At 38.1% G+C, this 22503-nt stretch overlaps 1 protein-coding gene across 3 annotated transcripts in view; it reads right to left on the bottom strand.

Moving 5' to 3' along the window:
- Positions 1-2342: 2342 nt before the first annotated feature.
- The window catches only part of TNFSF13B (TNF superfamily member 13b), a 52420-nt gene continuing 32259 nt past the window's right edge, over positions 2343-22503 (bottom strand). For 2 of the 3 annotated variants that reach the window (XM_082435289.1, XM_082435288.1), the window contains 2 exons: positions 13830-14180; positions 2343-10942 (listed from right to left, as the gene is read on the bottom strand). In XM_082435289.1, the coding sequence (XP_082291415.1) occupies positions 10830-10942; positions 13830-14180 (464 nt within the window). In that variant the 3' untranslated portion in view covers positions 2343-10829. The remainder of the gene's footprint in view (positions 10943-13829; positions 14181-22503) is intronic. The other variant, XM_082435290.1, reaches the window with a different exon arrangement.

Genomic DNA, 22503 nt, shown 5'->3' on the forward strand with positions numbered 1-22503 from the left:
AGATACGGCCCCAGTTCCTCGTCTATAAAATAGAGGGAATAATAGCACCTGCAATCCCAGGGTTGTGGTGAAAACTAAATTAGATTTAAGGGAACAGAAAGAAAAATGACAGACTAGAAGGAGACCTTCACAGAACACACATCTGACAAAGGACTTCTGCTAAAAACAGACAAAGAACTCTTACAACCCAACAGTAAGAAAACACACACCAATTGAAAAGTGGCCAAAAGGCCTGAGCAGACACCTCAGCAAAGAAGATCTGCGGGCGGCAAAGACACCTGAAAAGGTGCTCAACATCACGTGTCAGGAGGGAACTACAAGTTAAAACAAGGAGGCAACTCTGCTCACCTATTAAACGGCTAAAATATGAACCACTGACAGTGAGACCCTCGCCAAATGCCAGCCAGGACGTGGAGCAACAGGAACTCTCATTCACTGCTGGTAAGGAGGCAAAGTGGTCCAGCCCCTTTGGAAGACACTTGGGCAGTTTCTTACAAAGCTAAGCCGAGTCTTACCATACGTTCCTGCACTTGTGCTCCTGGACTTTTACCCTAGTGATTTGAAAATGTACGTCCACGCAAAATTCTGTGCACAAATGTTTATAGCAGCTTCATTCATAATTATCAAAACTTGGGAGCAACTCAGATGTCCTTTCATAGGTGAATAGATTAACAACTGCCAATCATTCAGACAAGGGAGGATTATTCAGCAGTAAAAAGAAACAAGCGTCAAGCTACAAAAAGACATAGAGGAATCTTAAGTCATATTGCAAGTGAAAGAAGCCAGACAACTTATGGATACCAAACGGGAAAGGGGGAGGATAAATTAGGAGTTTGGGATTAACATATACACACTACTATGTATAAAATAGGTAACCAACAAGGACCTACTGTAGAGCACAGGGAACTATACTCAATATTTTGTAATAACCTATAAGGGAAAAGAATCTGAAACTGAATCACTGTGCTGTACACCTGAAACAACTAACACAATGTTATAAATCAACTATACTTCAATTAAAAAAAAAAATAAAAAAATAAACATGTAAAAAAAAAAGACTATATATACTGTGTGATTCCAACTCTATGACATCCTGGAAAAGGCAAAAATATGCGGACAGTAAAAGAGCTGAGTGGTTGCCAGAGCCTCAGGGTGGGGCGTGAAGGGAGTGGAGGGATGAATGGGGGAGCACGGGGGACTTTCAGGGCAGTGGAAGTACTCTATATGATCCTGTAATGGTGGACACATGGCTTTAAGCATTTGTCAAAACCCATAGACTGTCCAACACCAAGAACCCTAATGTAAACTGTAGAACTTTAGTTAATAATTGTGTATCAGTATGGGTTCATTGATTATAGCAAATTTACCACATAAATACAATATGTTAATAACAGGGGGAGTTGAGGTGGTGATGATTAAGTGGACGGGCTCTCTCTGTTCAATTTTTCTGCCAACACAGAACTGCTCTAAAAAATTGTCTATTAATTTTTTTAATTAAAAATTAGATAGTGTGTACAAATTGGCTTAGTGCGGTTATATAGATAAATGATTTTTTAAATTAAACAGGTGTAGACAGTATGCATTCTATATAGGTATTAAAACTTACCGCTCACCATTTCCTGGTTAAAAAGTCAGAGATGGGAAGAGATTTCTACGAAAACTTAGGAAGGAGGCTGTCCTCCAAACTTCCTTTCTCCAGGTTCTCCCTGCCATCCTTCTGCCCCTAACTTGTGCGGACTTTACACATTGGCCACATTTTCCAGGTTTACCAACCAGTTAGAACAACCCCACAGGAATCAGTCTGTGTCACACGGGACAGAGGAGAAACTGTGACATTGCAAAGCTTTCATTAGGAGTTGGATGTGATTGAGAAATCACTAAAATGGTCTGGTTGGTCTTTTAACTCTTGTCCAGTTCCTGGTTTTATCATTTTTAGTATTTCTCTACCCACTTAGTTACATTTAAAAATAAACCATTTGGATTGAGTTATTTGTAGTGAGGTGGATGGACCTAGAGTTTGTCATACAGAGTGAAGTAAGTCAGAAAGAGAAAAACAAATACCATATGCTAACACATATATATGGAATCTAAAAAAAAAATGGTTCTGATGAACATAGGGGCAGGACAGGAATAAAGACGCAGACGTAGAGAATGGACTTGAGCACATGGGGAGGGGGAAGAGTAAGCTGGGGCAAAGTGAGAGAGTAGCATTGACATATATACACTACCAAATGTAAAATAGCTAGCTATTGGGAAGCAGCTGCATAGCACAGGGAGATCAGCTCAGTGCTTTGTGACCACTGAGAGGAGTGGGATAGGGAGGGTGGGAGGGAAACGCAAGAGGGAGGGGCTATGGGGATATATGTATACATACAGCTGATTCACTTTGTTACACAGCAGCAACTAACACAACAATGTAAAGCAATTATACTCCAATAAAGATGTTAAAAAAAAAAAAAAGACCATTTGGGACTTCCCTGGCTGGCTAGTGGTTAAGACTTCTCCTTCCAATGCAGGGAGTTAGGGTTGGATCCCTGGTTGGGGAACTAAGATCCCACATGCCTTGCGGCTAAAAAACCAAAACAAAAAACAGAAGCAATATTGTAAAAAATTCAATAAAGACTTTAAAAAAAAAAGACAATTTACTTTAGTTGTTCTCGGTTTCCCTCTGGTGGTTGTACATGGGTACAACATCTCAACAAGGCAGAGGTAAGACACTGCTGTGTTTCCAAAGTAGTGAGAAACATGAATTTCCAAGTGATCTCTTGGGAATTTGGCAAACACTACCTAGCCAGGTGATTCTGTCTGATTTGATGTGATGAGAAGGGCACTTCTTTGGTGTTCTTCCCCAGAAGGCATAATAACTCCATCCTAACCATGAGAAAAATATCAGGCTAACCCAAACTGAGGGTCATCCTACAAAACACCCTCAACGCTGCCAGGGCCATGAAAACAAGGACAGTCTGAGAAACAGTCGCAGATCAGAGGAGGCGAAGGGGGTGTGACAACCAAATGCAATGAAGTGCCCTGGGTTGGATCCAGGAAAGCAAGAGGACAGCAGTAGAAAAGCCAATAAAATCCTCATAAAGTATGGAGTTCAGTTAACAGTAACGTACTAGTGTTTGTTTCTTCGTTGTGACGATGTCATGTATGTAGGACACTAACTATATGGGAAGCTGGGTGAGGAGTGTACAAAACACTGTACTATCTTTGTAACCTTTTGTAAATCTAAATCAATTTTAATATAGAAGGATGCGCAAAATCTTTTCTCAGAAAATTCTTTTTCTTCTTCATTTTAGATCTTTCCCTAAGCCTCTCCCTTTCCTTCCTGAGACTATAATTTCAAGTTCCTAAGGTTTTTAATTAAATGTGGTCACTTTCTGCACAACTCTTCAAATGTATTTTAAACAGGTAAATTTTATAGTATGTCATTCGTACCTTAAAAAAGTTGTTTAAAAAAGAAAAAATTCCGGGAGGGATAACATATACACACTATTATATATAAAATAGATAATCAACAAGGACCTACTGTATAGCACAGGGAACTCTACTCAATATCTTGTAATACCCTGTAAGGGAAAAGAATCTGAAAAATAATGTGTATATATATATATATATATATATATATATTTATATATATGTATAACTGAATCACTTTGCTGTACACCTGAAACTAACACAACATTGTGAATCAACTGTACTCTAATATAAAATAAAAATTAAATTAAAAAAAGAAAAAATTCTGTAAGTTCTATCCATTGATTCTAGTTTTACCCTCTGGCATGTTATGCCTCTTTAAATATTGAAAAAGTTTCTTCCTTCCTTCCCTCTTCTCTCCCTCCTTTTCTCCTCCCTCCCTCCCTTTCTCCCTTTCTTCCTTCTTTCCTTCCTCTCTTCCTTCCCCCCTTCCTTCCTTCCTTCCTTGCTCTTCCTCTATGTCTTTTTTGACTTGTTTTGGGGGCAGGGGCTTTCATTTTTTTCTCTTGTACAGAAATTTCTAGTTTCTTGACACTTCCTTCCTTGACCTTTTGCACGTTTCTCACTATCAGGTGACAGTGGGAAATCCGGGGGCTCTTTCACCGCATGTGCAGAAGCAGGCTCCCTCCTACATGAGGCCCAAGCGGACCACCCATTCCCTGAGATAAGACTCAAGCAACCGCTAGAACTCCAATTAGTTTTAATTTTCACAAATGAAAATTCTTGCAGCTTTCCAAACTCTTCCAAATGGCTGGACGTATCCACTCAGATAATGGGGGTTAAAAGGAACTTCTGCTAAGTGCTGAATTTCCTCTCCTGGGATGTGGGGAGAGGAATCTCTGAAAGCACAGACCGCATCCTAGTTTCCCGAAGGAGATGCGGATTTCAGCACTAAAGCAGGCTGTCTTCTCTGGAGGTGTTTTCCTCCGAGGCTGGATGACAACCTTCCAAGGTGGCAGAGGGGAAACCTCCGTGGGCGGGAAGCTGTTTAGAAATGTCTTGTTCACTTTTACTGTGATTTTCAGACTCTAATCGGGCAGCCCTGTCAACTCTGAGGTTAACACTTCAAAAAAAAATAATCAAATTTTCTTCACTTCCAAGGGAGTCAAATTGTTATGTATTATGCAATAGGCTTCTCTGAAATGCAAAAGGAGAAAGTGGGCTGTTTTCATTTCCAAGTGATTCTCTACCCACACAGTCCTGTTCATATTGAGTGTGGCTCCTATTCCAGTGGGGGACCAGGGACCCCCAACCCTATGCTCCTCCCTGACAAGACCCCTTAAGAGGATCAATCCTTTCTCAGCATTTAGAGAGAGGCTAGGTAGGGGCGGTCCTGAGGGATGTGAGCAGACCACACCCCCATCTCCCTACTTGCCCCAGCTCACACCTGTAGGCTGCTCCCATACGGACAGCCCCAGCCCCGGAGACTCTTTCCCATGGACATTTTCTTTCTCATAAACTCCCCCTTATTCTGCTTTCTTGCAGATCTCCTGAATCCTGGTTCCTTTCACTCCTTCCATCAAGTTAAATTTAGGGCAACCTTCTGCTTCCACACTGAAGCTCTCACCCCACCTGCCTCTTAAATCCTGGAAACACGTAGCCTCCGGGCAGGATGTGGTCAGGGCTGTGTGTTTCCTTTTCCATTCGCACTACTGGGCCGAAGGAGGCTCCCATGGGGCTGAAGAAGGGCAGGAGAGGTGTTCCCAGTCCCAGGGGGCCGCTTTCTCTCTGTTTTGGTTTCTTTTTTTCTGGTCTATTCAAGAGATGTTAAAACAAAATAATAAAACTAGATTTCTCAATTTCCTTCCAATTTAACTTTCACATTTTTTCTAAAATAAAACCGAATAGTGCATGTCTCTTTCCTTCTTTTGAATTCCGGTTCAAATCCCTCCTCTTACGTGTGTGTTTGAGGATGGGGGTGTCTTTTAAGCAAAAGCACTTAGTACCTATACGCCAATTGCTATTAATGGAAAACATGGAATAATAGATGTAATAATTACGTAATATTCTGAAGCTGTGCAAATGCATAGGCCTAAAAAGAATACTGTTACAGGCAGTGATCACATACGAAAATCTGCTAAGAAATTTCCCTTGGTATTTAAAGGTGGAACTATAATGTTAAAAACTGCAATTCCTTTATAACCACGAGACTTTTCTAACACATTTTTATGTTAATGTGATGGTCTGATAGGAGCAGAACATTTTGGCCACTTTGTGGTTCTTTTATTGACCTGGAAAACAACGGCAGCGATATCTATGCCACAGGGAAATGTGACTCATTACTGCAGTTACTATGGCAGACCCTCTGCCACAGAAAACATGGAAAAGCATCGTAACAGGCAGAATAGCTGTGAATAAGGACAGCTTGAAAGAAAGGAGCAACAGAACACCCAAAGCAGCCAAAGTCTGAAAAGCACAAGGTCTAGAGTCACTATCGAAGTTTTATATACATATACACACAATAAAATGTTTTATCCAAAAAGTTCTCATAGAATACATTCTACCACTATAAATACATGCCTAAAGGTAATGATATAATCAGTGTTTCCCTCGAAGTGGTCTAAAATGGATTTTGTGAGTTTTCCCATTCATTTGTGAAAAAAATCGTTGCTAAACAGATAGAAAAAGTAAGACCCAGAAAAGTTAATCAACTTGTACTCCGGAATACCAGATATATCATAGTTTTGTGCTGTTGATCTTGTTTGTTTAGTCCTTTAAAGTGACAAATTAACTAGCCATTGGGAGATCTAAATTGACAGTTCCATATCATAACACCATACCTAACAGTCCCTCACACAGAGCTACCCACTCCATCTCAGCCCATTAGTTCCCACCTTTGTGATTAGTTTTAAATACAGTGTGTGATCGCAGCGGGGTCTAAAAACACAAGATAAAACAAAAACTAAACAACTGCCTAAAATCTTTTCACGTGCACAGAATTAAGTATGCAGGAAAAGTATCGCATACTCTAAATACATGATCTTAAGTATTGGTGAGGATCACGCTAGCATAAGATTGTAAAATAAATCTAAATAAACAACAAATTGATACTCATTAACTGTTATTAACATCCTTCTACAATTTTATTATCTTTATTTGTTCAATGATCTCAAACATTATTTCCTTTTTTTTTAAGTAACAAAAGACTTAGTCAACTTAGCGATGGGGAAGGTGAGGAGGAAATCAAAGACAACCTCAAACGGAGCTTAAAAGAAAATTGCATTCACTTCTTGATGGCCCAGGCATGGCTGAGCAGGGACATCCCCAGTGTTCGGAGTTGCTGAGGGCCCCATGCCAGCCCTTGGGGCCCTCCCCTCCTCCACAGGAGAAGGGAAACCAGAAAGGAGAAGCTGATTTGATGGACGCCTAGAGATCTTGGACCCCCTTTAACCATGATGAATCTGTGAAAGTTAATCAGATTTATGCATATTTACAAAATTAATTTAGAAAAGTGAATGAGCCCACAGATATCCGGAGTAAACTCTCTTTATAATCCCCAGGATCCTAGCACAGGCCAGACAGACAACAGGGGGGCAAAGAGACTCCCAGGGGTCTGCAGCAAAGCAGAGAGCACTTGTCTGGCTGCAGTGGGCAGAGAAAAATTAGCCCTGTCAATTGTGGCCTTGAATAGCCCGGTTCTGTGTGATTTTCTGGAAATTGTTTATCATTCAGAAATCGTTTTGGCAGTATTAACTGAAGCCAGACATATGCATAGTCTATGTCATAACAATTCCACTCCCAGGTATAGATCCAGCGGAAATAGGTACATAGGGTCCCCAAAATATTTTCAGAGAATATTCACAGAAACACAACTCATAATAGCCCTAAACTGAAAATAGCCCAAAGGTCTTTCAATAGTAAAATGGACAAATATATTGAAATTCTATTCAGCAGAGAAAGAGAATGAACCCTTCCTACAGGAAACAGTGTGGAGAGATTTCACAACGTGGTGAGCAGATGTTGAGAAGATGACATCCCGTGAGGTGCCATTTGCATAAAGTTCAAATGGCAAAACTCTCCTTGAAGACAGAAGTCAGAATGGTGATTACTTAAAGTCGGGGAGGAGGTGACAGGCTTCGGGGTGCTGGTGATGTCCTGTGCTGAGATTGGGGAGGTGGCCTCAGGAGGGGTCCACTTTGTAAAAACGCATCACCAAACCGTGCCCTAAAGATTCTGAGTATTATTGTACGTATATTATATATCACCCTCCAAGGCTGTAAAATAAAATGTCTGTATTTCTGAAAGAAATTTGAGTGTCCTGTTTCATGTAATGAATCTAGATTTTTATCTTAGAAACCAACTCAAAAATTGCAAAGCAACATGGGAGCCAAACCAAACACGTCAGGGGGCTGCACGGGTCTCCTAGGGCAGGGACATCTTCAGAGTAATATTTTCTGGTTCGGACTTCGAATGACAATAGGATTTATTAAGCCCTTCTATCAGTAGGTCACTGCACCCATAACAGAGTACACTGGGAGGAGCTTCTCTGCTCGGTGACCAGCCAGCGGAGGGGTTACTCCAGGCGCCAGCGAGGCCAGCACATTACTTCCTCAGCATGTTCTGCTAATGCACTGAGGGCCCTCACTGGGTGATTAGGTAGCACCACGAATCTTGACTTCGGATTTAAGACAGAAAAGTATCTGGTCTGGGCCCATATACTTAAACCTTAGAAATTTTCTTTCGTAGGAAATCCCAGGATAACATCCTTTTCTGCTAAAATAAATTGGAGGAAAGATAGCAAAGGCTGAACTTGGGCAATCTCACTCACTGTTGCGGTCACATCTCCACACACCTCTATTTACCTGATCTTTTTTTTAAATTTATTTTTTATTGAAGTATAGTTGAATTACAACACCGTGTTAATTACTACTGTACAGCAAAGTGACTCAGTTATACATATATCTACATTCTTTTTCATAGTCTTTTCCATTATGGTTTACCCCAGGTTATTGAATATAGTTCCCTGTGCTATACAGTAGGACCTTTGTTGTTTATCCATTTTATATATATACCAGTTTGCATCTGCTATTCCCAAACTCCCAATCCAACCCTCTCCCACCCCCCTCCTCCTTGGCAACCACCAGTCTATTTTCTATGTCCCTGATTCTGCTTCTGTTTCATAGATAGGTTCATTTGTGTCATATTTTAGATTCCACATATAAGTAATATCATATGGTATTTGTCTTTCTCTTTCTGACTTAATTCAACTTCCTGATAACTGCATAAACTTTGACTCAACCAAAGTCTGATTTTCCTCACAATTTCACTGACGAGGAAGATAAGATTCACATTTTAAGGCTGGTTTGAACAGAAAGCAAAATAAGATTTAAGACCATTTTATGTGGCTGAATTCTACATCTGCTGACAAAATATGCTAAGCCATTTAGAAAGAAAAATGTTGCAAGCTGTAGATTTACAAGAGATTAGGGTGCAAGCCTATTACAATGTAGTTTTATCTTTTTTTAACCTAGGCTCTAAGAAATATTTAATCCATAACTTTATATATATAGTATTGAGGTGACCAAATCCTTTTTGAAACATGTAAAATATTTATGACTTCAAATACTTTATATCATACCCTAACACATACTACTTTATAATGTTCTACAATTTATGCACCTAATTTTTTTTATCATTTTACTTAGTCTTTTTTTAAATTGAAGTATAGTTGATTTACAATATTGTGTTCATTTCTGTACAGCAAAGTGATTCAGTTATACATATATATACATTCTTTTCCATATTCTTTTCCATTATGGTTTAATCACAGGATATTGACTATAGTTCCCTGCATGCACCTAATTTTTAAGGCAACATTCAGTGTTATGGAGAGAAACCAAAAGATGAGTAGTGTTAGACAAACAATCCAAAAATGAGGCAAAAGGCACTAACATTTTTTATTTGGCAATCTACTTAGCAGCAACACTAAGAAAATCTCTGACTTCCTTCTAGTATTGAAACTTCTACCTCACCTATCACTTCTTTTTTTATTACAATATTGTAAAACAGAATAAACTGCAAAGTGTATTTTATTTTAACCAAAAAGCCAAAACTATAGAAATCAGTTTTAAACAAAGTTTAATTTTAGGCACAAAATAAAAATAATTTTGTTTTGAAAAAAATACCTTTAAAAATATTTTAATGTAAACTGGGGAAAACTAGTGTAGACCAGGGTCTATTTTTCCATCTGTTTAAACAATGAAGTAAACTGTTTAAACTGATGACATTTAAAAATATAAGCAAAACACATGACGTTATAAAAGATAAGTATTACAGCATTCTCAAAAATGAGTCTATAAAATGAAAATTAGGACAATGTCTTCTGGCATGTGATAATCTTTGGAACAAGCACATGGCATATAACATACTCAGGATGCCAAGAACTTTAATTAAACCTCAACCTCTGTAAAGCTAATAACATGAGTATTTTTTAAAGGCTGGGATATGTGAACTACAATACCAGCAGTTTAAAACAGAAGGATAGGAAATAAAGGGAAATGATGTTACATTATTACAAATGTACTTATTAACTTCTATGGCAGATTTTATTTTTAGGTAAAAACACCTATAGTTATTTCTTTCAATTAATGCTTATATGCATGAATTGGAATTACCCTACATTAAAAGTTTCTGAAGTAACTGAAATTAGCTATAAAAAATACACCTAAGTGTAAACACATGAGAGAATTATTTCCCTCCTGTGAAAGATGTCCAGGAGTGTTCCAGCGGGTAATATATGATATTAGAGCTAAAAATTGCAAACTTGAAATAAACCTAAAAGACTTAAATAGTACTTATATCCTATTTTGAGTCCGATTGTTTAATATGATATTTAAATTTAAACTTTTAGTTACTTTTTCATGTATGGAATGCAAGATTTCTATACTTTTTTTCTTTTTTTTAGTTTCCTCAATATTAACTGAAAAAGGAGAAAGGGTATTTAACATAAAAATAGAGGATAAATCCTGAGATTTCCCCCAAATGTCTTAATGTCCTACAGGCACGGGCGCTGTTCCATAGCAAACAGTGGGATACCATTTTTGAAGAAATGATTACTGCCCCTTTGAATCTTGTGCTTCTTCCAAGGTAAGAAACTATTGACTAAGGTGTTCAACATGGCATTATAGCGAAAAGTCTTTCTAGTTCTATTTTTCCTTAAACGGGCTCTAGTTCTTGTAATTCACATGACACACTTTGGCTGTGGTTGTCTGTTAAGTTTCCTGTTTTGGTCTAGTTTCAGCAAACCAGGCTATGGTAACTACCTTTTTTTTTTGGTATTTCCAGTTAAGTGTTTTCTCTTTAGAGGTACAAAGAAAGGGAGGAAAATAGCCACGCCAAGGTGTGTAAGTAGGTCACAGAAGTTTCAGTGCACCAAAAAACGTGCCGTCTCCATCCCGGGATATTTTAGCATCTTCGCGTGGTATTGCCAGTTGGAGCTCATCCCCTTCCTCCAGCTTTGCGATGCCTGGAAAAGAATGATTTGCAAGAACTTTAAGCAGGAAAGGAGGGGGAGGGGAGAATATTAAAGACAACTACTTTGTTTTGGAAAAAAATAGTAACATAGGCATTCACCCTTCAAATTACACCAGTGGACTTCTAAACCAGTTATTATTTGCCTAAACAGCACCCCCCCCCACAAAAAAGTAAAAGAAACAAGCAGAAGGAGTTATAACAGACATAAATGGATGTGTCACCTACTGTTTGTAAAATGGAGAATCTAAACAGGAACCAAACATCTAACTATAAGAAAAAAAAGTTTAGGAATTCATAGCACGTCCCTTGATGGAAGGTTATATAGTTAAAAGTGGTTTTGCTTCATTTTATTGACATGGGAATCTTTAAAAAATAATGTTAAATAAAAATACAAAAAAATGAGCACACCCACGTATATATACTGCATAGTCCTAAATATACTTTCAAATGTGCATACAAAATGCATAAATTATTTAAAAGTGAAAAACAAAACCCCACTTATTCACAAAGCACATCTGCTAACATAGTCTTTCTCTAGAGTACAAACTATGGGGTGAGGAGTCATTTGGATTACTTTTATAGCCCTCTGTAATTTGTGTTTCCATACTTGTTTTTACAATCAAAAGCAACAAGGCAATTAGCTTCTCAAAACTGATCAACTAATCTGCATGCATGCGCCTAATTTACAATAATGCAGCCTGTGATTCAGGAATACAAAACACAACTCCGGAACTACACTCAGTATATCAGGTCATTCTTGACTCCATTTTAAAAGAAAAAGATAAAGAAAAAGAAAGAGGAGGAGGGGCAGAGAATAAAACCAAGGAAATAACAAAGGAAATAGCATCTAAATTGTCAGTCCTTTCAACTAACAATTTTAAAAGTAGTTGCATTGTTTCATTAACACGCCATGAAAATGTATTTACAGGAACACATCTACGTTAACCTCTATTCCACTGTCAAGCCAAAGCACCTGGGTGTTCTGCAGCAATAGCCAGTGGGTGTTTATTTACTGAGCACCTCAGATATACCAGACACCTTCGTAGGCCCTCATGGGGCGGTGATCAGAATAACCAAAGCGTCTGTCTCCAAGGATCTTGTTTTTTGTTAATAGACCAAGACAGACAACAAACAAAAGAACATAGTTTTAGGTATTGTTAAGGGTAAAGTGTACACTTTTAGGATTGGCAAGGCATTTGATGATTACATTAAGTAGTAGAAAAAAAAAAGATTGAAGTTATCTGTTGAATGGATTAGTCAGTATCATAGAGATTGAAGAGAATCTAATAATTTGACAAAGGCTATAGATCACAGATCATTAAGTAATAGTAACTCTCAAAATAAAGTCTGTGTGAACCAACTACGTTTCAAAGTAGGTTCTATTTAAAATTTCAACACTGAGTTATGGGCTATTTCAATTCTTCCAGATTATAGCAATCAGCTCTAACTTTTTCTACAATAAACACATTCAACTTGTTAATGAAATAATAAGATTCAGCTTCGTTGGGCTCCTCAAATGGACCATTTTAATTTTTTTCCAGATTATTATGGAAGCACTTTATACACGTATACACCAATGTGTAGCTTTTAATGGTTTTAAACAAATTCGTTCTAGAACAGATAAAGATTGAAAACCTGAAATTTCCTAGAAAACACTTTTCGTAAATAATACTAAGCTACTAGCACTGAGAAATATCTTTAAGGTCAAGTTAATTACTCTTAAAAAGTAAGGCACCTAGGAAATCTGGCTGAGAAAGTAACCATGAGGGGCTGATGATTAGAAAATTTGAAAAAGAGTGTGTTGTAAAGCTCTAAGTACTAATTAATGTAAATAAATATAACAGACTGAAGTGACCTCACCATTTATAAATATTTTGCAACACCAAAATACTGGTTACCACTGGCTGCAGGGAAACATTTCTCTTTGAAAATTAGGGAATTCCAATTCAGTAAACTTCCTCATCACCCTGTCAAAGCTATTTATGCCTGTGGATCCAGGATGACAATTGTCTCCATTATTGGGAACTATTTTGCTTTCTCACTTGTTTCATCGTGCCTTTGTCAGTAAACGCCTTCGGAACATAGTGCTTCAAATCGCACAGCCCCGTTGCACCCCATGTTCCACACTGTCATTCGTGCTAACTGTCTGGAAGGGAAGACATTCCTCGGGGTCCTGAATGGATGTGTCAAAATCACCAGAGAGAAATAAATGTGTCGAAGGCAATTTTTTTTTTTCAGATACTGGCCTCGATTAATTTGAAATTACCCCAAGACAAAATGAAGGCTCCGATGGCAATTACAGCCCAAACAGACCTGAAATGAAGCGAGCCTGCCCTTTCCCTTTTCTGAGTTGAAATGCAGCCTCACTCCTACACTTTCACATCCCAAACGCATCCACCTGGTGTCCATTGACACCAGCAAAGCCACTGTGCCACTGACCCTCAAACCGGCCAAAGGCACTTCTTCCGCAGGAGGTAAAGAAGAGATTCTTTGAGTCCCACTGGGGTCAGACCGGCTGGTTTAAACTAAGTTCTGTGCAGCCTAAGACAACGTGTGCTTCCTCTCCGTGCCTCAGACCCCACCTCCCTTCCACAGGGAGGATTAAAGGAAGGGGCACAGGTAAAGTGCCTGGCACGTGGTTACCATTCTCTTATTATTCCAGCATTGTTATTACAGGTTGAAGAAAACCCAGCTTACGATTGTTCTAGTGTGGATCGCTGTGAAGTTACTGCCCTTTCTAAATGTATATAAAAATGATAAACCTATTAATAATGATTTTGTCTCTATTAAAACAGACTAGTTTATCATTCAAGATAATAAAAACCACACAGTATATTGAGGAATGTCTTTCTGGCTATGTATATAGAACTATTATTTACCAGCTGAATAACAGGAATTATTGGGTAGTGTTTCAGGCATATTTTGAATACATCGGAACAAAGTCACCAGACTCAATTCGTCCCCAAAGACATGGACTTTTTTCCTCTGTATTAGGTGTCCCATGGCAAAGGTGTTATCGGTGTATAAAACCTGAGAAACAAACCAAAGAACTTTGTCAGAAGTCAGCACAAAATGGGAGGCATTGGACAGAGACAGCGGCATTAGGGCTGAACCTACCTGACCGTATATAAAGAAGTAACCCGTTTCTTTGACCAATATTTTATTCTCTCTTTCTTCTAGGGCTCTTCCTCTTTTAAAGCTGAGAAGCCACGGAACAAATGTGTAAGCTCCTACAATGAAGAGAATGATTTATAAGAAAAAAAAAACTGAGAAAAGCAGTTTTTCACCTCCACTTAGCTGCTAAACTAAGTCTGAAACTTAGAGGAGAATTTCATCTTTTAAAAAAAGGGGAAAAGAAGAGAAATCACAATCCTCCACTGGTTTCTCAGCCATCGTTTATATACTCACCCAGGCAATTATCAGATACAGGAACTTGAAAGCAAACACTTCATATGTAATGTCTGGGGTTTTGATTTCTTCTGTATTTCAGCAATTTTCAAAATACAGTCTGGTCTGGATGGGACAGTTTGAGGCCAAAAAAATGGACAAACTGTCTCTGAATAACACACCAAGAGAAATTTTTGGTTCTCCTTTGATTCTGTTGGGGAGGAAGAGATTTTCCTCTACCCTTCTTGGTTCTTCTGGCTGGTCTAAGAATTAAACTGACATGAGACAGATCAACAGGAGAAAATCACACAAAAGTTTAATAATATGCATACATGGGAGAGTCCCAGGAAGACTGAGTAACTCCCCAAAGTGGGCAAAGCCCTCACTTTGAATACCATCTTCAGCTAAAGACAAAGGAGGATGTTGGGGGTACGGGTTCACAAAGAGATGGAAAAACAAATGTCTGCTGGGCCACCAGAGACAGTGGGACACAGAGTGGGCTCTGGTCGCTAAGCCCTACCAGAGTCTCCCCCACTACCCTCAGCCCATATTCTTTGCAGACGTCTCTCATGATGGCTCTGTTCTAGGAACAAGTCCTCTATCCAAATTCTTTTAGGCAGTTAAGGGGAGAGGTAACAAGAAAAACTTCCTGAGTCTTCTTAAAAATAATCGCTAAAAATAATCAGCCTAAATTAATCCTCATGTCAAAGAGACACATTTTGGGGCAGCAAATTTTGCTCCCCTCCATTTCCCAGAGAGGAGGGAGTTTGTACGTGGAGAGTTTAGCAAAGAATATGGGGAGGAAGCCACCCTCTCCCCAACATGGCAATAAGACAGAGTTTAATAAGGAGAGGAAGAGAAATTACTGAGACACAACCTCTCCTAGGAAATGGTCCAGGAATGTTGTGATAATCATCTGTAATGTTCAAGTTGAAGTGGTTTCTGTTCAATACACCAATTCTCCTCCACTATCCCTCAAACATCACTTGGGGAGTGGCAGGAGAGCCACGGTTCTCAAGAGTTGGATAAAGAGGCAGAGAGAAGACAGAGGCCAAAGAAATGCGTCGGCAAAAGGGGTGCAGATGGCTGAGCTGGAATGCCCACTGAAAGAGTAAACACTACTTTCCGGTGAATTCACACGCTAAGGTCACTGGATTTCCCACCATCATGTTATGCATATATTGGAGTAAACAGCGGACCCTGAGGCTAGGGGCTGGGAAATTTGGGGTATAAATAAAATGGCATAAAGTAAGGGAAAAGAAGATTAGGGAAATGGCAGTACAAGAAAAAAATAGTAAAATGAAACTGTGGTAGTCTAAAATCATATAAAAAATGTTCCCATATAATTGGCAATGTTGGACCACATGTGTCCCCAAGCTTCACCTTGGTCGTAACAAAAAGAGAGACAAAATCAATAATAAAATTCAGAAGTCTACAAGACGGTATGACAGAAGCTCAAGAAAAGAACAACTTGTCCTAGATTGAACATAAAGGAAATTTTCCCCTGTGGATTTTCCTAAGGGGGAGCCCTAGGATGCAATAGTTGACAATGCTTTCATGTTCGTAAATACAGTTGCTAAGTGAACATGCCCACTTCAATGGTGTCCCCAAGGCAAAACCATCCTACTTGAACTTTTCCCAAATAGGATTCTCGAGGGAAGAATACAAAAGAAAAACCACATAGTTTCTGAATATTTCTGAGGAATTAAGAACCTGAGTGGTCCAACAAAGCCACTACACTGTGAATTCAAGTTACAATGAAACAATTCCTTAAGGCAGCCCTCCAAGATCACATTCCACAGACAGAGGGAGGGAGCTGAGAGGGAGGGGTGGGTGGAGAGAGGAGAGAGGAAGCAGCAGGAGGGGACCCCACAGATCTCCACTCCTCTTCTGTGCTCCCCTGAATGGCTCCATCTCTCAGGAGGAGTGAATGCTCCCCCCGACACACGAAGCAGGTCTGATCCCCCCAATCTGCTGTCCACAAGGACGGTCTCTGAGAATCCATTTCCTTAAATGAAAACTCTCCAGTGCCACACACTGGGTAATGACAGTCCACGAATAAAGATCTCCTCATTTACAAATAACAGAGGTAATCTCATCACCACCTGATTTTATAAAATATTATTTCAGTGAAAAGATTATAATGACGTAGTTTTAAATTCTGTTTAAATAAAGATCACGTGCCCAAAGCATTCTTTAAGGTAGAGTTCTGAAAACATGAGGAAAAATTAATATCATGGTTGTTATTATTGTAAAATGTAAGCTGATGACTGAACGTGATTGTTTTCATGGAAGTGATACTTATTTGGTACTCTGACCACAAAGGGCTTTCCTTCCCCTTCAAAACTATACACATCATAGACTCTAATTTCTCTGAGTTTGGAGACTGTTTCTGTTTGGTTCCCTGCTGTTTCCCCAGGGCCTAAAATGATACCTGGCCCACAGCAGATGCAGCAAATATTTATTGAGTTAACTAATTCAACTTTACACATAAAATAATTCAAAATGGTGGGGTACTAGGCAATTAGTCACTAGCATTCGATTGTTTTTTAAAAGCATTTTATTACCTGCTTACTGAAACTCTTGGAAATGAAACACCCTCCATTATAGAGGTAATATGAACTCTTGAAATAAAACACATATTTCTAAAACTGCTTGTTTATATTCTGACTAGAGATATTTATTGACTAAAAAAACTTTTTTGCCATACTTGAAATTGATCCCCTATTTCTTTATACAATACTTATATCTATAAAATTAGCCAGTTCTTACCAAATTCCACTGCTGTATTATCATAATAGAAAGAAAAACAAGTAGTTATTAGGTTTATATTCTTATTTACTCTTTTGCTTTTGGCATTTCATCATACCTCGCTGGAAATATTCTTATTAAAGAGAGAGAGAGTATACATTTACTTGTCTTTATATACTGTCTATGTGTCTCCTCCCAACCGACCCTCACACATACACGTGTGTGCGCACACACACACACACACACACACACACACACACAAGGATGATACTCCATTAGGCCGAGGCAATGACTATGCTGTAGTCACAGCTGGAAACCCGGACGCCAAGAATGGCGCCTAGCACACAGTATGCACTCAATCAACATGTGCTGCTCAATGAATTTTTAATTAAAGAAAACAGACTGAACAATTAATTAAAAGCTAAAGTAATTATAAACTTAAGCATAAATGTTATAATATGTTTCTACACCTTTTTTTAAAAAAATAAATTTATGTATTTATTTAATTATGGCTGTGTTGGGTCTTCGTTTCTGTGCGAGGGCTTTCTCTAGTTGCGGCAAGTGGGGGCCACTCTTCATCGCGGTGCGCGGGCCTCTCACTATCGCGGCCTCTCTTGTTGCAGGGCACAGGCTTCCAGACGCACAGGCTCAGTAATTGTGGCTCACAGGCCTAGCTGCTCCGCGGCATGTGGGATCTTCCCAGACCAGAGCTCGAACCCGTGTCCCCTGCATTGGCAGGCAGATTCTCAACCACTGCGCCACCAGGGAAGCCTGTTTCTACAGCTTAAAACTCACTTAGATTTTTTTGCCTGCTAGTTAGACCACAGATAGATGCTAACGAGAAAATATGCACTAAATGACTATTCTGTAGGATGCTTATCTAAACTAGTATGAATCACTCCTTATAGCATTTAGGAATTTGGAAAGGAAAAACTCCATGACCACAGATTCTTACATCTTCTCCTCATACACAGAAAAGCACTAAAGTCATTAAACTGAGAGTCTATGCTTTGTGATTAGCAGTCGTCTTTTGATGTTCGACTAAACATTTTTTTCCAGAAAAAAAAAAAAAAATTAGATACATCCAGGTTCTTCCCTTGCCTTTTTGGAACTGTTTCTCAGAGCTATCTGAGAGGCTGTCTCCCGGGCTATAGTCCTCAATAAGACACAGAATGAACTCCAACTCATAGATCTTATATTATGCGTTTTTATTTCAGTCAGGGGAAGTAAATTCTAGGAGTATTAATGCTTAATTTTGCTAGTCAACAGCTAAAATACTGATATATCTTGGTATATAAAGTGTGAACTTCCCAGCTCCACTCAGCTTTAAATACTTGATATATTTAAATGTTTTGGAAAACTTAATAAATTACTGTGTACATTAATATGTGAAATTAAATAAAAATAATGCCAGTATTTAAATGTAAAAATAATTTACATGTATTTCTGAAAATGCCTGCTTTTGAAAGAGTAGATCTTTCCTGTACTGACATATATGAAAGACCTATAGATAAATTTTAGGATGACAAATTTGTATAGGAAAATCAGATCTATTTCATTAATATTTGTTTTCTATTCTATTTTATGAATAGGAAATTTCCTCCCAAATATTTATACTTCCAGTGTTATTTCCCTCAGTAACTGAATATAAATGCTCCAGAGAGCAGCTGTCAATCACAGCTATCACATTTGGTTACTTCTCCTGATTTTCTATTTTATTATCTTAAAACTCCTGGAAATAGTTTTAAGGGAGAAGATACTAATAATATTTTTTGAAGATAGATTAAGTAAACCAATTTAAGAAATAGGGATTTTTAAAAAAGAAATAGGGTTTTTTTTTTTTATTGAACAAATATAGTTTAGCAGTGAAATCCACGTAATCATATGCCTGATTCTGTAGATGAGGCAGGACTAGGAAAATCAACAGAAACAGAAGCCAGACAGGCAGAGCCATGCAGGCTGAGCTACCAGAAGGGCAATGAGAAGCCCTGTAGGGGATGTGAGCAGTGGGGGGAAAATGACTATATCTGTGTTTTAGAAACATCTCTATGTAGTTACCAGGTAAGAAATGTGCAAAACTGGAGGCAAGGAAACCAGCCAAGGTGAGAGATGATGGTGGTTTATACTAGGATGGTGAAATGAAAATGAAGAAAAACAGATTAGTTCAAATTATATATATGAGGAATCACTGATAAAGTTTTGAGATTAACATACTGACTTCGAGGAAGCAGTCAAGAATGACACCCAGAATTCTGGATTGAACAGCTGAAGACATGGTCAGCACTTACTGAAATAGGAGACACTGGAAAAAGACCAGACTTGGGGAAAAGTTCTAAAGAGTTCACGCTGATATGCCACCAAGATACTCAGGAAAAGATGTTAAGTAGACAGAAGTATATATAGGCTTGGGTCTCGGAAAAGTCATCTGGGCTAAAGATCTACATTTAAGCCATCACACATGCATGTTAAGTGACAAGATAGGAGGATTTAGGAATGCCAAAGAAATAAGAATGAAGAGAATGGGACTGTGTCAGAGATCTGAAAAACATCAATACTAAGAAATTTAAGAATAATCTGCAAAGAAGTTGAAAAAGCAGTGGCCAAAAAAGCTAGGAACATGGTTGGAGAAACAAACCAAGAAAAGCACGTGTTTCAAAAAGAAGGGAATCAGTAAGTGTCAAATTCTACTGTGAGATTAAATCTCGTCATTGCCTCTATGAAATAATTATGTTGAAAAACAGAATAAACAAGAGACTTCCACTATCAATATGATTGTGGAAATCACATCTCTCCTTTTTTACCTCCTGTAAATCCTATGAAACATAGATGTGTGTTCTCCAAAATAACTGCAAGGGATGCCAAAAGCAACTGAGATCACACTGAAGCTGAGCATAAAAGTGAAGAGAAGAAGCAAAGGAAATAGTCAATGGCCTGGAAGCAGCAAAGTTCACATAGAGTCAGAAAAATCAGCTCACTAAAGGTGATGAGTCCCTCACACACACACAGAAATCTACAAACAAACAATACAGGAAATGTCAATATCAGCTAAAAGAATTTGGGAAATTAGGGAGGGAAAGTGCTCACTTAAATGAAAGTAAAAGTAAAAGTTTCAGAAGGGAAAATAGGTTTCATACAAAACAAAATGAGATGGAAATTAAAAAAAAAGAGTTAAGAATTTGAGAAAAATTGTAAAACTATAGAATATAAAAGATAGGTAAAGAATTACCAGCATGTACATAATTGGAACCCAGAGAGACAAAACAAAAACAACAAAAAGTCAAGCAGAACAACCACATAGAGCTACTGCAGAATTAAAAGTCCCATTATGTGTTAGGGAAAGTTGATTCAGAGTTTTATTAGTTTCTTATTGCAGCTGTAACAAATTACCACAAACTTAGTGGCTTAAAACAATACACATTTATTATCTCCCATTTGAAACAGCAGAAGTCTCACTGGGCAAAAATCAACGTGTTGGCAAGTTGTGTTCTTTCTGGACACTGGAATGTCCATCCCTTGCCTTTTCCAACTTCTACAGTCTGCCTGCTTTTCTGGGCTTGTGGCCCTTCCTCTTCCCAGACAGCAATCACATCATTCTGAACTCTTTTCATTGCCACATCACCTTCTCTGACTCTGACCCTGTTAACTCCCTCATACAAGGATCTTTGTGATTATACTGGGACCACCCAGATAATCCAGGATAATATGCCCACATTCCTTATCTTAATCACATCTTCAAAGTCCCTTTTGCCAGGTGAGGTAATAAACTCACAGGTTTCAGGGATTACAGTGTGGACATGTCTGAGGAAATATATTTCTACCCACCACAATAGTCTACCTTCAGATATATAATAAAATAAGTACTTCTTTGTGTAACTAGGCAAGATAGTCAAGCCACTTATGAGAAGAAAATTTTCTCTTACTTTAGTTTTCTTCAAAGTGCATATAATGCCAAAGGCAAAAGACAGTGGAGAAATTCCTACAAGTTACCCAGGTAAAGAAAGGGTAAAGTGAGGATTTCATACCCAGGCATCTGTCCTTAAAGTATAAAAACTACAAGGAAACAGCTTTATTAATGTAAACACTAAAAGAGCATTGTTCTCCTGTGGCGATTTTGAATAAACTAGTAGAAAACGAAATTCAGGAAACTAAGATATGAATGAGGAAACCATAGCAAAAGGACTTGCAATGGGTATTGAATATATTTACTGTAAAAACACATAAAGAGGATGGTTTGATGATAAAGAATAAAACAGTTTTATGCCATGACAGTGTAGAGATTATATAACTAGCAAATACTAGGAAGTAGTGGAGAAAAAAATGTTGACAGTAAATTCATCAATTGCCTCATTTGAAACAGCTGGGGTTCAAAGGATATAAATTAAAGTTGAGAGATCAAGTAATAGAAATATAAACATTGTAACAGTATGTAGATGAGCATTAAGAAATATAATATCACTATCAAAAAAAAAAAAAAAAGAAATATAATATCACTATCCAAAAAATGGATGGTGGAGGACAGGAATGATAGAGAAAATAAAGAAAAATCATATTTAATTTTATTACAGACCAGAGTAGACAATCAATATATATTATCTAAAGATTTAATTATAGATGTCAGAGTAACATCATGAAAAATGACAGAGTAGAAAGCTCAAAAATAAGTCCCTTTGCGGAGGCAAGGGTATACAATGGAGAAAAGACAGTCTCTTCAATAAGTGGTGCTGGGAAAACTGGACAGCTACATGTAAAAGAATGAAATTAGAACACTCCCTAACACCATACACAAAAATAAACTCAAAATGGATTAGAGACCTAAATGTAAGACCGGACACTATAAAACTCTTAGAGGAAAACATAGGAAGAACACTCTTTGACATAAATCACAGCAAGATCTTTTTTGATCCACCTCCTAGAGTAATGGAAATAAAAACAAAAATAAACAAATGGGACCTAATGAAACTTCAAAGCTTTTGCAAAGCAAAGGAAACTACAAACAAGACGAAAAGACAACCCTCAGAATGGGAGAAAATATTTGCAAATGAGGCAACTGACAAAGGATTAATCTCCAAAATTTACAAGCAGCTCATGCAGCTCCATATCAAAAAAACAAACAACTCAATCCAAAAATGGGCAGAAGACCTAAATAGACATTTTTCCAAAGAAGACATACAGATGGCCACGAAGCACATGAAAAGCTGCTCAACATCACTAATTATTAGAGAAATGCAAATCAAAACTACAATGAGGTACCACCTCACACCAGTTAGAATGGGAATCATCAGAAAATCTACAAACAACAAATGCTGGAGAGGGTGTGGAGAAAAGGGAACCCTCTTGCACTGTTGGTGGGAATGTAAATTGCTACAGCCACTATGGAGAACAGTATGGAGGTTTCTTAAAAAACTAAAAATAGAA

The sequence above is a fragment of the Balaenoptera physalus genome (assembly GCF_965194825.1).
Source record: "Balaenoptera physalus genome assembly, chromosome: 18".
NCBI classification, from domain to species: domain Eukaryota; kingdom Metazoa; phylum Chordata; class Mammalia; order Artiodactyla; family Balaenopteridae; genus Balaenoptera; species Balaenoptera physalus.